This window comes from Silene latifolia, chromosome 7, assembly GCF_048544455.1.
Source record: "Silene latifolia isolate original U9 population chromosome 7, ASM4854445v1, whole genome shotgun sequence".
In the NCBI taxonomy this organism is placed as follows: domain Eukaryota; kingdom Viridiplantae; phylum Streptophyta; class Magnoliopsida; order Caryophyllales; family Caryophyllaceae; genus Silene; species Silene latifolia.
This window is the reverse complement of record NC_133532.1, coordinates 10,068,774-10,083,269: the sequence shown is the minus strand read 5'-3', so window position 1 is coordinate 10,083,269 and position 14,496 is coordinate 10,068,774. Positions and strand designations below refer to the sequence as shown.

Sequence of the window (14,496 nt, the reverse complement as noted above, 5' to 3'; positions counted from 1 at the left end):
TTTGTAAGGATGGTGATATACAAGATACTTTAAGGTCCCATTTCACAAAAGTTATGCAAGGGTTTTTGTTCCCTCCACTTGGCCACCATCCTCCAACTACTTTTACCTTAAAGAACATCAACAATTTTGTATAAGACAATTTCACAAATCAGTCGTGACTCGACTAGTTATGTAGTCTACATAGTATAACTACTGGTTATTTGCACAGAATCTCATTTGTGACGACACATATCCGCCATTTCAAAGTGACGGATACCATTTTCCCTCACAAATAACCCAAATAGAGGAGAGAGGGAAGCACATGGGGGTGCCCCACCTTGTCCCCCCTATTCGTTTTGTGAGTGTCATTATCCGTCACTTGCTCCGACCCGTCTTCAGCAAAACTAATTGGATTATTTGATACCTTCTCATATAAGTCTGTACATCAATTTTTGTTTAAGTATGTCCGTCTTAAATTTAAACAAGTCAAATACGATATATGTGTAATGTGGAAATGGCAAAAAGCCCAAGGATTGGTGAAAAATCTATATATATCAGCATTTATCCGACCTGGGTGAAATTTGACTCGTTAGTCTTTAGGCACATCTAACCGTCTTAAGACAGTTCAACTTAAATTTGTGTAACAGTTCTATTTTACATGAAGACATTCTTGGAATAACCATTTTCCGTAAAGTTGAAGATTGAAGTCTCAAGACCTTTATATATCTAGCACACCCCTTCACACGAAGTCCCCGTGAGCTTGAAATGTGGATGCAACGGCAGACCTCCACATACCTGATGTTAATCAGATTCGAACTCGTGACCTTTTGACCGCATTAACTCTGATACCATGTTAAAAATTCATTTGAACCAAAAATTTAAATTGATGGCTGAAATCCCAATATCGATTTTATACACTCTTCTTTAATTTTGTACTAGTACTTGTAACAATTCTTGGAAAATGTTCAATAGAATATTTTGATTTGATTTGTCATTTGCTTAATGTGCAACAAAGATATGTTTAAATAATAGTAGGGGAGGATCTAGCTTCCAAATTTAGGAGAATCTAGCTCTAAATTAAAGGACCTTGAGGCCCCTGAAGAATGCTTTAGAGTCTGATTAATTAGTGGCAAACAAGTTGAGTTTGATGGTGAAATTTTACACATTTGGGCAAAAGGTAAATGCTCTACGACCTATGCTACGTACTTCCTTTTTGTTATCAAAAATTAACGACTGTTGTTCAATTGTCTTTTATGTGATACTTTGTAGTTGATTTAATATTCTTTGCATGCATGATTACCACTTTAGCGGTGGCGGATTTAGGGGCTAGTACGGACGCTCGTCCTTACTGAAAAATGAAAATCGAATTATAATTTAAGGTAACTTACTTTAGTCACAATGATATGTGACATTTTGGTCGCTTTTTACCCCTCATTTATACCTTATTTCGACTCGATTTTGCATGCTTAATTGATTAAATAGCTCATTTATTAGTTTAATTACTAATTAGTAGTTTTATTAAAATAAATTGAGACGGTTACTTTATTTCCATGATTTTGGTACTACTTTCGTTGGTTGTATTTTGTAGGAATAAAGAAGGGAGTCAAAACAGATCAAGGAGGAGCAAATGAAATTAACAAATGATCAACCCTTTCATGACCAATCATTTTATAAATAGTGAAATGGTGCCTCTCTTTTGCCAAGTCGTATGTATCTTGTGCTCACATGACTTTGGGCTGCCTTAATTAATTGGGCCACATTCCTTCGTAGTCAACTCGATGCACATGATCCGTTACATTGAAGCCAGCAAATTGGACAAATGTCAGGGGCTTTTATGTCTTTTTGGAAGACCAAAAAAGGGGGAGGCTTCATTGGGTGTGCGAGGGGCAGCCGTCATTTGTAGGGATGTCAATTTCACCCGCATCCATCAAAACCCGATCCACCCGATCCTAAAAGATGGATGAAAACCCGACTTAAATGGATGATGGATGGATGACGGATGAAACGGATGATGGATGACGGATGGGTTGGATTAAGAAATTCCACCCGCCATCCACCCGACATCCATCCATCACCCGATTTTATTACTATTTATTTAATTTTTTTTACATATAACACATTATTAAGATATAAAATATTTAAATTTTCATATTTGTCTACTCTCAATATAGATATTTTGTGAACCTACTCACTAGAAAGTTAAACTAAATAATTATCTAACTTAATTTTTGTAGAGAAAAAAAAAATCATCATTTTATTTTTAACTTGAAATATATAAATACACAACACCCGTTTATCACCCGATCCACCCGTTTCATCCATGGATGATGGATGGATGGATGACGGATGATATGTTTCACGGATGACGGACGGGTTGGATGAGATTTTAAAAGGACGGATGGATGACGGATGAGGCTTCACCCGACCCGAACCCGATCCATTGACATCCCTAGTCATTTGGGAATTTTGGGGAGCCTCCATTAGTTGGGCAGAGAGCACGAACACGAGAGGAGAGTAGCAGTACAAAAATAAATTCATTTTTATTCCTTATTTATTCACATTATTATCTCATAATTAATTCAGGGTAGAAATTAGTGTCAAATTTGTTCAAAGTTTCGATCTTTTGTAATCCTTTGAAGATCTATGTTCATTTTCCCATTTAATGCAAATTTGGTATTAATTCTTCCCTCTCTTTCTTATTGTTATTGTTATTTTCATTATTATTATGTTTTAGTTAGTTTAGTCACTTAAATTAATCAAAGTTTTAGTTTTTATTAATCTTACCATGTTTAGTGTAGTTTATTAGTCATTCTATTAGATTAAAGTTACAATCTTTATTATTAATTATGCTTAATTTTATGTTTAGAATAATTATAAATGTATCTTATGTTAGATTAAATATGATTAGTGAGTAGTCTTCTACTAGGACTCGGTTTGACCCGACATGAGTAATTTCGCTAATTGATTCTCATAAAGGCTAATTGTTGGGGGAAATTGGTAAGGGTAGTTTAGAGGAATGATTTGGTTTATGGATTGATTTTGGGTAGTGTTGATTTGTAACCCTTGTCCACCAACGAGAGTTGGTTAGGTTGTAAATTGGGTACCCGGAAGTTGGTCTTATCACTAACCTAGGTTGAGACCGAAAGGGAGAACCAAGGGAGGGTACCTCTAGGCTAGCGTTTGAAATCGACCTCCGAGAGGAGGAGTGGGATGACCCGGAATACGATGAGTGCTTAGTGACCTTGACCAATTACTTGACCACCTTGGAAAAATGCATGTTTTTTGGGTAGTTGGGTGTTGAGTAGAGCTGATCAAATGGCCCAAGCCCATTGGCCCGGCCCAGCCCAGCCCGCTTTTTTGAAGGGCTTGAACCTTTTATTTTGGCCCCAAAAAGCCCATGGGCCGGCCCAAAAAAGCCCAATGTACTTTTGGGCCGGGTTTGGGCTAAGCGTTTGGCCCAAATTTTGGCCCGACCCGGCCCATATTTATTATTAAGGAATATTTTTATTATAAAATCTGTGTAAGTAGCGTAAATTTTATATATAATTCCTTATAAACTCATGTATATATTTATTGAGATTTAAAAGCGATGTTTACGTATCATAAATCATATCTACTAGATATGATTAAGCATTATAATGTGTCGATGATTGTCTTTTATTCCATTTTTGAAGATTAATTCATATGTACTTCATCATACTTTGTACGATTTTTTATACTAAGTGCACTTTTAAAGTACTAGTTGAAGGTATTATACTACTTATCTCGTTCGGTAAGTCGTAAATTTTAGGGCCTGAAAAGCCCATTTAGGCCCAAAAGCCCGATTTAGCCCATAAAGGCTGGGCTTGGGCTCGCTAAATAGGCCCTCTCATTTGGCCCGGTCCGGGCCAACCCGCACATGTGGGCCATTTTTTTCATCCCGACCCGGCCCAAACCCGCATAGGCCCGGCCCATGATCAGCTCTAGTGTTGAGTTAGGGATTCCGACCTTCGAACCCGAGAGGGGGGTTGGTGGGTAGAGCTAGTGTCCTATTATGAGCCCGAGAGGGAGTTAGTAGGCGAATTAGAGCCATCTCCCCCTTGCTTGTCTACCCGAGTGATTAGCCTAGGGAATCGTGACGTGGAATTATGAATCGTTGTGGGAGAACCGAGTTCTAGGCCCTTTAATCATTTGATTTACAACTTAATCTTTTCTTGCTCATTTTCACTTCTCTTGTTGAATTGCCATTTCTATTACTTGCTTTCTTACTTTAATTGTTTTAGTAGTTATTAATTTAGTTAATTAGTTTAATATCAATCAATTTCATGATTCACGTAGCTAACTTATAATGTAAGACAAAACTAGTATTCAAACTTGATCTCCCTGTGGTTCGACCTCAACTACCCTACTACATTAGTTGAGTTATTTGTTTGATTTGGGGAGTGCGACAAACCCAATATCACACAACAAGCTATAGAAAAAGGAAAGATGAGAATGAGAATGAGAAATGAAATGATACTTACAAGTTTCTCCTTTTTTTAGTATTTTATTTTTATTATTCAAATACCCCAAGATTTCTCGAGTAGTTTAAATAAGAGTAATAATATTATGTATTTTGTGTTACTTAATTCTGTACCTTATTGAAATTTCTTATGAGAAAATCATCTTAACAAAAAACGTAGGCTAATGGCTGGGTGTCACTACCCGCTTATTTCAAGCTCCAAAGACTTGCATACTCAAAAAAGTTAGGACTTGATAATTTTTTTGGTGTTGATCAGGAGTATCCCCTACCGACAACTGGGACAATCTCTTTCGGAGTACTGAAGACAATGACCACTTGTTTAAGAGATGAGAGCTCTTACCACTCACACCAGCCAACTTTGATAAAAGTTGGGACTTGATAATGAGGCTCAATCAATGATTCTTATACATGTGTATTTATTTCACCGACTTACTTGAACCGTCGAACCGACACTTATATGAGTTTAGCCCAACTCGAACAAAGCAACACAAGTCATAAAAATGAGGCAACAAAAGTACAAAACAAATGAAAAAAGACACTTGACATTTGACAAGAATGCAACACTTACTTATGCTAGTTACCAAAAACTTAGGGTGTTGCATTATTTTTGGCAATGACTACAGAAGACATTACTTAATTGTATAGGACAATAAGGTATGGAGCCATATGACACTAATGTTTGTATCTTCAAGCTATCATATAATGCTGTTGGTTTCACTACATACAATTTTCAGAAAAATATATTTTCTCTGCCTCTTTGTTTTGGTATTATATGTGAGATTCTCTGAATAATGCTCATATAATTGTACCATCTATGCACTGTTTTTTTCTTTGAGAGGTTCTCACCGAGAGACGGTCTCATATTAAATATGTGTGAGACATGCCATTAACTACACACTAGAAATTAACAAGAAAGAAAGAAAGAAAAATAAATTGATAGCTATAAATTATCTCTATCATGCAAGAGGTCTCGCAGAAACGTTATTGAAATATGAGAGACCGTCTCATAAAAGAATTGGTATTTTTTTTCAAGTTGTCATTTTGCCTTACCTATTATCACTAAGTAACCAAGGTGCTATTTGTGTCATATTTGGAGTACACAATATTGAGCTCTAGTCACATCTAATAATTTCATTTTTGCTTCACTTTTTATAGTTTTATTCACTTTTCCATTTGTTTATTTCAGCTTTGGTTTGTTCTAATTCAAATGTACCAAGTATTTATTTATCGAGTTAACTTTCTTTCCATTATCTGTTAATAGACAGGTTTTCATCTAGGTTTAATGCGTTTAAATCCTCACCTCAATTTTCATACAATCTAGATAAATCTAAACTGCCGACTTTTTCCCCAAATTAAATCCTATACTCATACATGTTAATAAGTAATGAAGTGGAGGAAATGAAGAGAATTCATATGCATGTACCTGGCCTACTTATCAACATCTCTTGTTTTTTTTTTATTAAGAAGGGATAAAACGCGGAGACCTATAGCGAGTAGAGTCCCAAAAAAAAGTTCACAAGGAAACGAAAAAGTATCAAAACAACTAAAACATTGAAACCTTCCAAAAAAGCAGAAAGCTTGCATATTGGGTTCAAGTACCAACCCTCAAAGCCCTTCTTTTCATAATTCTTTGTTCCTTCCACGATCGCAACGATTTCTAGTTATTTAACCATTCCTCCAACGTATAAGGTAAATTTTCTTTCCATGATTTGCACCACATACCCTTAGAAGAAATTTATCCATCATGGAGAGCCAGCAAGGCATCTTGTTCTAAAAAATAGCTCCATTTCTCATCTCCCCTATAATCGTCACGATAGCAATGAAAAATGCTTTCCAAAGTCGTTTCTCAAAACCAACAAAGTGAGAGTCATTCCATAAATATCAGTCCATAGTTGCCACGAGAATCTACAATTCAAGAATAGGTGACAGGCGGTCTCCAAACACTCACCACAAAAAATACATTTACTTTCATCCCAATTCATTACTTCTCACTTCATTATCTTATCTCTTGTGTTCACCCTTTTCCACATTATTGCCCATAAAAGTATTTCATACCTTGGTGGTGCGAGTCCTTTTCAAACTTGGCTGAATCAAATCCTCTGATCCAGTGAGCTATACTTCAATTTGTAGTGGGCATCGACGAAAGACTTAGCTCTGTAGTAACCTGGCTTCTCAAAGCTCCAGAATTGTCTATCGTCTTTATCTCTTACAGGTTTGAAGCCACCAATAATCAAAATTATTAGTTGGTTGACCAGCAACAATTCCCATTGAAACAAACTTCTTCTCCAATGGAGTTGCCAAGCCCTTTCGTCTCCTTGTCAAGTACCCAAGTCAGCCACCTTGTTATTTTTCTGAAATGATACACTAAAGAGTCTGGGAAATCCTTCTTTGAGTGTTACATTGCCAATCCATAGATCCTCCCAAAATTTGATTTTATTTCCTCGTCCGACTTGTAATTTGATACCTTGTTTTATGACTTGTTCAATGTGAAGATTTCATTCACTAGTAGAGCATATAGACTTCCATAAACCATACTTAGCCACTTTACCATCACTTCTAAACACTCCATCGGATTTGAGCTCATGTATTGAACAAATAATTCTTTTCCAAAGTGACTCATGTTCCATTAAAAAACGCCACCACCACTTAAAGAGCATTGCTTGCATTTTTTATCTGCAAATCCGCCACACCTCATCCTCCCATTGTCTTTGGCCTTTGAATAATACTCCAGTTGATCAGATGGACAACCTTCTTCTCATTATTGCTTCCCCAATAAAACCTTCTCTGTAGACTGATAATTTTCTTCAACTTCTTTTGGAATCTGGAAAATGGATAAATAGAAGAGGGGAAGAGAGTTCAAAACAAATTTAATTCGAACCAATCTTCCCGCTTTTGAGATTAATCCAACTTTCCAACTTGCGAGTCTTACTTTCACCTTTTCCACCATAGATTTTGAATTCAAGATAAGTTTTTGACACATTAACGACGCGATATTGAGCTTTATTTAATCTCGATGGCTTAAGTTAACTATGTCAAAATGATTACTAATACTCATTTAGTCATTTTAGTACACATGTAATTTGTAATCTTCGACTTGCCCTCAAATATAACATTGATCAAGTCATCGGTTCGATTGCCCATGATCTCAAGAAACCTCCCAAGCAAAAGATATTTATATAGTCACCACAGAATCAAATGAAAGCAAAAGATATGACCTGATTAAGGTGTTCTACCATGGATCCATAATTGTCAAATCCTAAATAAAGATTGAGATTTAATACTGACAAATTTGATAAGAGTAATCACCTAATTATCATAGTTTTCCTTAAAAATGCATGGTAGTACATCTCATCTGTCTAGCTTGCACATCAGATCTCACATGTTACACTTGCTAATCATCTACTTAATTATAAGTTCTCAATTTTATCAAGTTTATGTTTAAGATGGGGTGTGCGTCTTAAACTTAAAACAGGTCAAATAATGTTAGATGAGATAAAAAGCATAATGATTATTGCCTCCCTCCCGATCATTTGTTTACCTATATCATTTTAGGGTGTCTCATTCATTTGTTTACCTTTCTATATTATGAAGGTTTTTAAGGGTAATTTGATCATACACGTCCAATTCATTTGTCATCTACTGATAACCACCACAAATGGTCTCTCCCTTTTCCTTGGTCTTTGTGCCAAAGCCAAAAGTAAACAAATGACTGGGACGGAAGGAGTATATATTAGCCAAAACCTTGTCCTATCTATGTAAGTAGGAGTGTATGATGCCGTTTATCCTGTTTTAATCTTAAGACGGATATATCCTTCTTAAAAGAGAGACCAAGACTATTTTTTTGGGACTGAAATTAGATGAACTGAACTAAATCGGCCTGAACTAAACTGAAACACAAATTCTCATTATAGACGGGGATATCCGTCTATAATAAGAGACGGGTCGGATCCCTCTCCCAAAGAGGCAAGTGGGAGGGCAAGTGGAAAACCAAGTGAGTTACCATTTGGCCTCTTATTTGCCTCTTTGTGAAAGGGATCTGACCTGTCTCTCATTATAAACAAACGGATATCTCCGTCTATAATAAGACTTACTGAAACTGAAATGAACTAAAGAGAGGACCTAATTGATTAATCTTATTTCTACCGGCTAATAATTTGTAGCATGCTATGTGATGTGAGAATTGAAACAGCTTTAATTTGTTGTTTTGTGAATCTAAATCTTGAGAATCTAATGTACAAGCTAAAAGAATCCTAAGCCATTGTCGGACTTATGATCCCATCATCTGATCTAAATCTCCTGAATATCTCTATCTATTGCTTTCTTTTCATCACACTTATACTTCACCAAAAAAACCTAAATTATCTGCTTCTTTTTCAGTCCACTTTAGCATGCATTGGCAAAAATGTCCATCTTTGTATCAAAAGTTGATTATTGCCTACTTTCTCGTCGCGTTTTAGCAGACATGTCTATTATGTCGACCAGGTCGGGATATGACACGGTTTAGCTAGGTCGAGTATACTTGTAAACGGGTATGAGTACGTCTAGAGTGTACCATTACCGGACAATATTTTGATGCTGAAGGATTTGAACCCAAGTCATGAGCACCACTTCTCATGACTTTACCAACTAAATTAGTTGACATCTGCGTTATTACAGGGCATTTTGACGTGGTGATCAGATATCGAGGGTGACTATTGTTTATAAGGTACAGTGATTATCTCACTACAGTCATTTGTTGTGGAACAATAGAGTTCTATGTAACCAAATGAAAGGGAGGGATTGTGGTAACCTTCGACGATTCAACATGTTAAATATGAAGAGGTTTCGAAAGCCAATCAAGCTTAAACGGTTAAACTCGAGCATGGTTTTAAATCTCGGTATCGGTCGTAGTCGCGGTATCGGTATAATCGGTCGTCACGGACGGATTGCGGAGAATCTCGCTGATTTCTCGGGCGATATCTCGTATCGGTAGTGAAAATCCGATACAATTCTGCCGATACGATACAACTCGGCCGAGATTTTGAACCCTGAACTCGAGTATAATCGTTAACAGTACAAAGGCATTGTAAATCAGTCTACATTTCACTCGATCTAATTAACTCAGAAGAGTAAAGGCTCGTCTCGTGAAATCAAATAATAAATTAAAAATATAACACTCATATAAACATTTAGTTATCTAAATCTGATCCATACAATTCATCTCTTCACCCATGAAAACAAAAAAATAAATTACATTTTAAGGGAGACAGAGCAAACATATGCTCATTTATGCCCTTAGATTACAAACCAGGAAGTTAGCTGTTTTAACCTTAGACAGGTTTTAACATCGTAGTAGTGCTTCTATGTCCTACATCGGGGGAATCAGGTATTACGTTCCCTCCGATTTAGTCAATTGAATCCGATTTGCCTTTTAGCGAGGAGAAAAAAAGGTCAAAATGGGATCAATTGACTGAAAAAGGTTTAACTACGTTAACAGCCAATTGTCACGCCGTGACTATATAGGCTGTAACGATTAAAAACGCTTTTTATGCATCAAAACATATGAACGCGATAAACTAAAATTCTTATGTATAGGGGGTAATAGGCGATATCTAATGCCATAACTACTACTAGATTTTTAAGAGATAAATAAGTAAAATTAACGACCGTCGAGTAGAGGAGTGAGTGATTTGTAAGGACTGGGTGGCAAGCTGGTCTTTGGTGATGCACTAATAAGACGTTGCACGAACCCCTCGATTCTATCAGCATTTGTTTCGGGTAAAAGACGCTTGCCTCCGAATGCTAGCGACTCAATGCCTCTCTCCTTCAGTGCCTTCTCCATTGTCATCGACCCTGACTCGTCAAATCCGTTTGCCTGTTCATGAATCAAACCGAATATTATTAGCATAACATGAGTAACATTTCATTTTAGGCCATTATACATTTATACTTCATGTAATATCGATGGTTTTTAGAATTGTTATCATCTGAATTAGCTGACATCTAAATTAAACGACGAATTACGGATCAAGTTGCAAAAAACAGGGGAATTGGCATTTACTCTTTATATAAATGTAAACAAAATGAGGACCTACTAGCAGTTCTGTCTACAGTAATGAAAGTGTCGGTATGATTTATTTTTAAAGGCAATAATCCGTGATTTCTGCCTTCACAATAATAATTGCTTTAAATTGAGTTGTGGACCGTCTTCTACATTTTCTAAACCCACCACTCAACTAAAGGCCAAAGCTCATATTAAATTAGCACATAAAAAAAATTATGCATCATAAATTGGAGAATTACTTCACCTTTTTTAGCATGAAAAAGGATTAAGTACCGCCTAATAATAGAAAATTGTAATGAACCATTTATTATTGACATTTTTATTCATAGTTAGTGACCAAGAAATTACCTAACTATTAGCATCATTTATTAAAATGCCATAAATTAAGTTTTAGTCCTTCAAATTACATAAATGAAGATCACTTGGAGTAATTAACTTTGATCATAATTCATATACGCAATTAGTTTCATCACAAATTCTTGAAGTCCCTTATTCAAGTCCAGGTAAAACGGGTTCTTTAAGATCGCCTTTTTCACATTTTGCACAACATCATTTTAATTTCGGTAGAAATCGTGATATTTTCCCTTTTTGAATTTACTACATTTATCATTCCATCAAAATTATTGCACTGAACTGGTATTACTACAAGAGTAATTCCTCTGCAAGACTGTTATACAATGTACAACGACCCTAATATATGCTTCACACCTTATAATTGCGTTATGTTATATTCTTTTGAACTTAACTTTAGTACACTTTAGTTCGATTTAGTTCTTCAAATAAATTCCGTCCAGTTCAAACAATTTTACAAATTTTACCCTATAAACAGAGGATTTTAATACTATACCCTTAGTTTTTTTTTTGACAACAGTAAACTCATATATTAAATTAAAACGTAAGTCTACAAACATAAGTAATATCGTACCCTTAGTTGTTGGAATACAGAGTAATTGTGAATATGAATATAAAGTCTACCAAACTTACCATTATACTCTAGTTACTTTAACTTACCCCTTTTGCCGCCTATATCTTAGAAACTTAAAATTTCTAAAAAAGCAAATGTTTAATTTCCGTCAAAGGAACATTTTACGATACATCAAGTATGTAGTATGTACACAAAGCTAATCAACCTACATAGATTTTTCTTTTTGTATCTAAGCAAACAATATGAAAAATCGAAGATTTTTGCCACAAAAATAGAACTAAATCACCATCTTCAACAACATTCGACATTAAACACATCATCTGTCCCAATCGATTCTTTACATTTTTATTCATTTGAGAACAGTAACAGAATCAGGATTTAACATTAGGTGCAAAAATGATCTTCAAGATCAAATATTAATAGAGTAAACATTAAGGCCCCGTTTAGTAAACAACATATTAGATGAAATTAGTAGATTCCGGCTTAAATAGTAGTTTGACCAATCAATCTACTAATTTTACGTGTTTGTTTAATAGTATATTCAGACAGCATATTGGCCGGAATCTACTGTTTTTGAATATGTTGCTAATAGCAGCATATTGAGTTTATACATGGAAATGGTAGATTTGTGTAATCTGCTAGTTACCAAACACGCTTTTCTAAATTCTGCTAATTTCATATGATGGTCAAACCTCCTACTAAAATCTGCTAACGCTATCTGCTATCATTAATCTGCTTATGTCGTTTACCAAACATGGCCTAAATAAAAGGGAAACTTAAGTTAAAACTTCGATTTTAATTGTGATCAGCCTTACTACCTTAACCTGGTTCCGGTACAACTCCCTCCGACCCACAATTGCTTTCAAGAATACGAAAAATGTACGATTTAAGTATAAACATATTAACATAAACAATAAGGATCACATATAATGATGTACGTGCAATATTGAAAAATAATTCGAAAACCGACAAATAATGAAAAATGGATGGTATTTTAAGGTTAGAAAGACTATATATTTGAAATATTTTAATTAAAGGTAAATAATCGAAATTATACCTGAATTCTAACGTAGTCATTACGATTCCAAGAAAAAGCGTTCCCCAACATTTGGTCAACCGTCTCAGAAACACCATCAACGGCGACATCAACAACACACCTAGTCATCTTTTTACTACTTCCACCCCAATTCTCACCAATTCCACGGCAACTCAACGTTCCATTCCCTAACGACAACACCAGCAAATCCTCAACACCGTTAACCGTCGGAAACTCAACCTTATTATGTAAAACATGCGTAACCGCCGCGGCCGACGGATTATTCATCACAACACCACCGTCAACCGCCACAACAGAAGTTTTTCCGTCGACGGATGACAACTTAAAAGGATCAAACACCGCCGGCGTCGCCACCGCCGCACAACATACTTTCCACAGTTCGAAATCTAAACTCGACGCGCTCGCGGCCGCGCGTGAGAACACGAACGGCGCCGATGATACTGTGTCGTAACAAGGAATTAGTATCGGCTTACACGTGTCCTTCAACGTCATGTTTTGAAAAGTTTGTTTCATCACCGCGGAGAGACTATCGCCGGAAAACTTACCGGAGTTCCGGCGAAACACGCCGGAACGACGCGGTTTAAACAGTTTTCCGGCGTTGTTAGTTAGAAACGAGGCCGCTTCCGCGGCAGAGAAGAGAGGACGGCCGGTGGTGGAGTCGGCGGCGGTGATCAATACGGCGAGGATAGCGCCGACACCGGTACCGGCGACGATGTCGAAGAAATCGACAACACGAGCGGAGGTGACGCCGGTTTTTGATTGGATCGTTTCCTCGAGGTGAACGAGGAATGCTGCGGCGATGGAGGCGGAGATTCCGCCTCCGTCAATAGACAAGATTTTTGTCTTTTTAGTATCGGAATTGAGTGTTGTTTGAGTTGCGAGCCATTGTTGTTCGAGTTTCGAGAATATCTCCATCGTCATCTTGTTACTCAGCTCCATTGGTAATACAGAGTATTAATCAAACAAACAAACACCCGATGATAATAAGACGATAATACAGTTTAGAATGGAAGAGAGGGAGGAAAGGTGGTTAGAGAATGGAGAGTGGTGAGTAAGGAGAAAAGTGTGGGTGTTGAAAGGGGTTTATATATATTGAGAGTTTGGGAAGTGGGTGAGGGTGTGAGGGGGGAAGTGAGGTGGTGGTGGTCTAAATATTCCATAGACGTGCGTTAAAAAGAAATTTTATTTTAATTTATTTATTATTTTTTGTTTTTTGGTCTTTTGCTTTTTCTTTTTCAACGTCCAATTGCATTTTGTTTGAACTTGAATTATTTTTGGCTCTTAAACGTAGGGCACCTACGGAATGTAACTTAATACGGAATATACGCCAAGAGACGCGTTAAATACCCTTAAAATGGTGATATTTTTAAGCTCCATCACGAAAGTTGTTGTTTGTTTTATGCGTAATGTGGTATGTTACTTGACCCATCTTTAGTTATAGACGGAGAGTTCCGTCTATAATGAGATTTTGTGCGAAATATAATTACTCGCTCCGTTTGTTTTGGTATCTATGACTTTCACATTTCAGTTCAGTTCAGTTCAGTATCGCTTCAGTTCAGTTCAGTTCAGATCAATTCAGCTCTTCTCTTCACAAATTCACTCTTATTTTAGTTCAGTTAAGTTCAGTTCAGCTCCATTAAGTTTAGTTCAGCTCAGATCAAACAGTTTCAGTTCAAAAGAATAGGGTCTTGTATTTTGAGTATCTTTTAAATATATAAGATCAAATATTATGATATGTATTCTCAAATGAAACAATTTTTTGTAAGAAATTTAAATAGTAGTATTTTTATAATTTTTGTAAATATTAAAGTCAAACACTTACCTCGAAAATGGAAGCGCCATATATAAAAAAACGAAGGGAATATTATTTTTTAAGGTCGTCTTATATAAAACTTGTGTAAATGAATCTGATGGGGCATATTCTGCACCCGTGACCGAGTCAACATATTGAGCAAGGTCAAAGATCAAGAGACAGCAAGTCAACATGTTAG

General features: G+C 36.2%; 1 protein-coding gene across 1 annotated transcript; it reads right to left on the bottom strand.

Annotated features, from left to right (window-relative positions):
- Positions 1-9,617: 9,617 nt before the first annotated feature.
- LOC141591659 (putative inactive patatin-like protein 9) lies at positions 9,618-13,646 on the bottom strand. The gene is made up of 2 exons (XM_074412063.1): positions 12,506-13,646; positions 9,618-10,334 (listed from the first exon to the last, which is right to left on the bottom strand). Exons 1-2 carry the CDS (start codon positions 13,442-13,444, stop codon positions 10,119-10,121), a joined length of 1,155 nt encoding a protein of 384 aa, XP_074268164.1. The 5' UTR covers positions 13,445-13,646; the 3' UTR covers positions 9,618-10,118.
- Between the last annotated feature and the right edge of the window lie 850 nt (positions 13,647-14,496).

Excerpts from the sequence above, each read along its gene's own strand:
- LOC141591659 (XM_074412063.1), bottom strand. The coding sequence starts at position 13,444 with ATGGAGCTGAGTAACAAGATGACGATGGAGATATTCTCGAAACTCGAA. Across the intron at positions 10,335-12,505 it reads ATGACTACGTTAGAATTCAG|GCAAACGGATTTGACGAGTC; the intron begins GTATAATTTCGA and ends ATTCATGAACAG.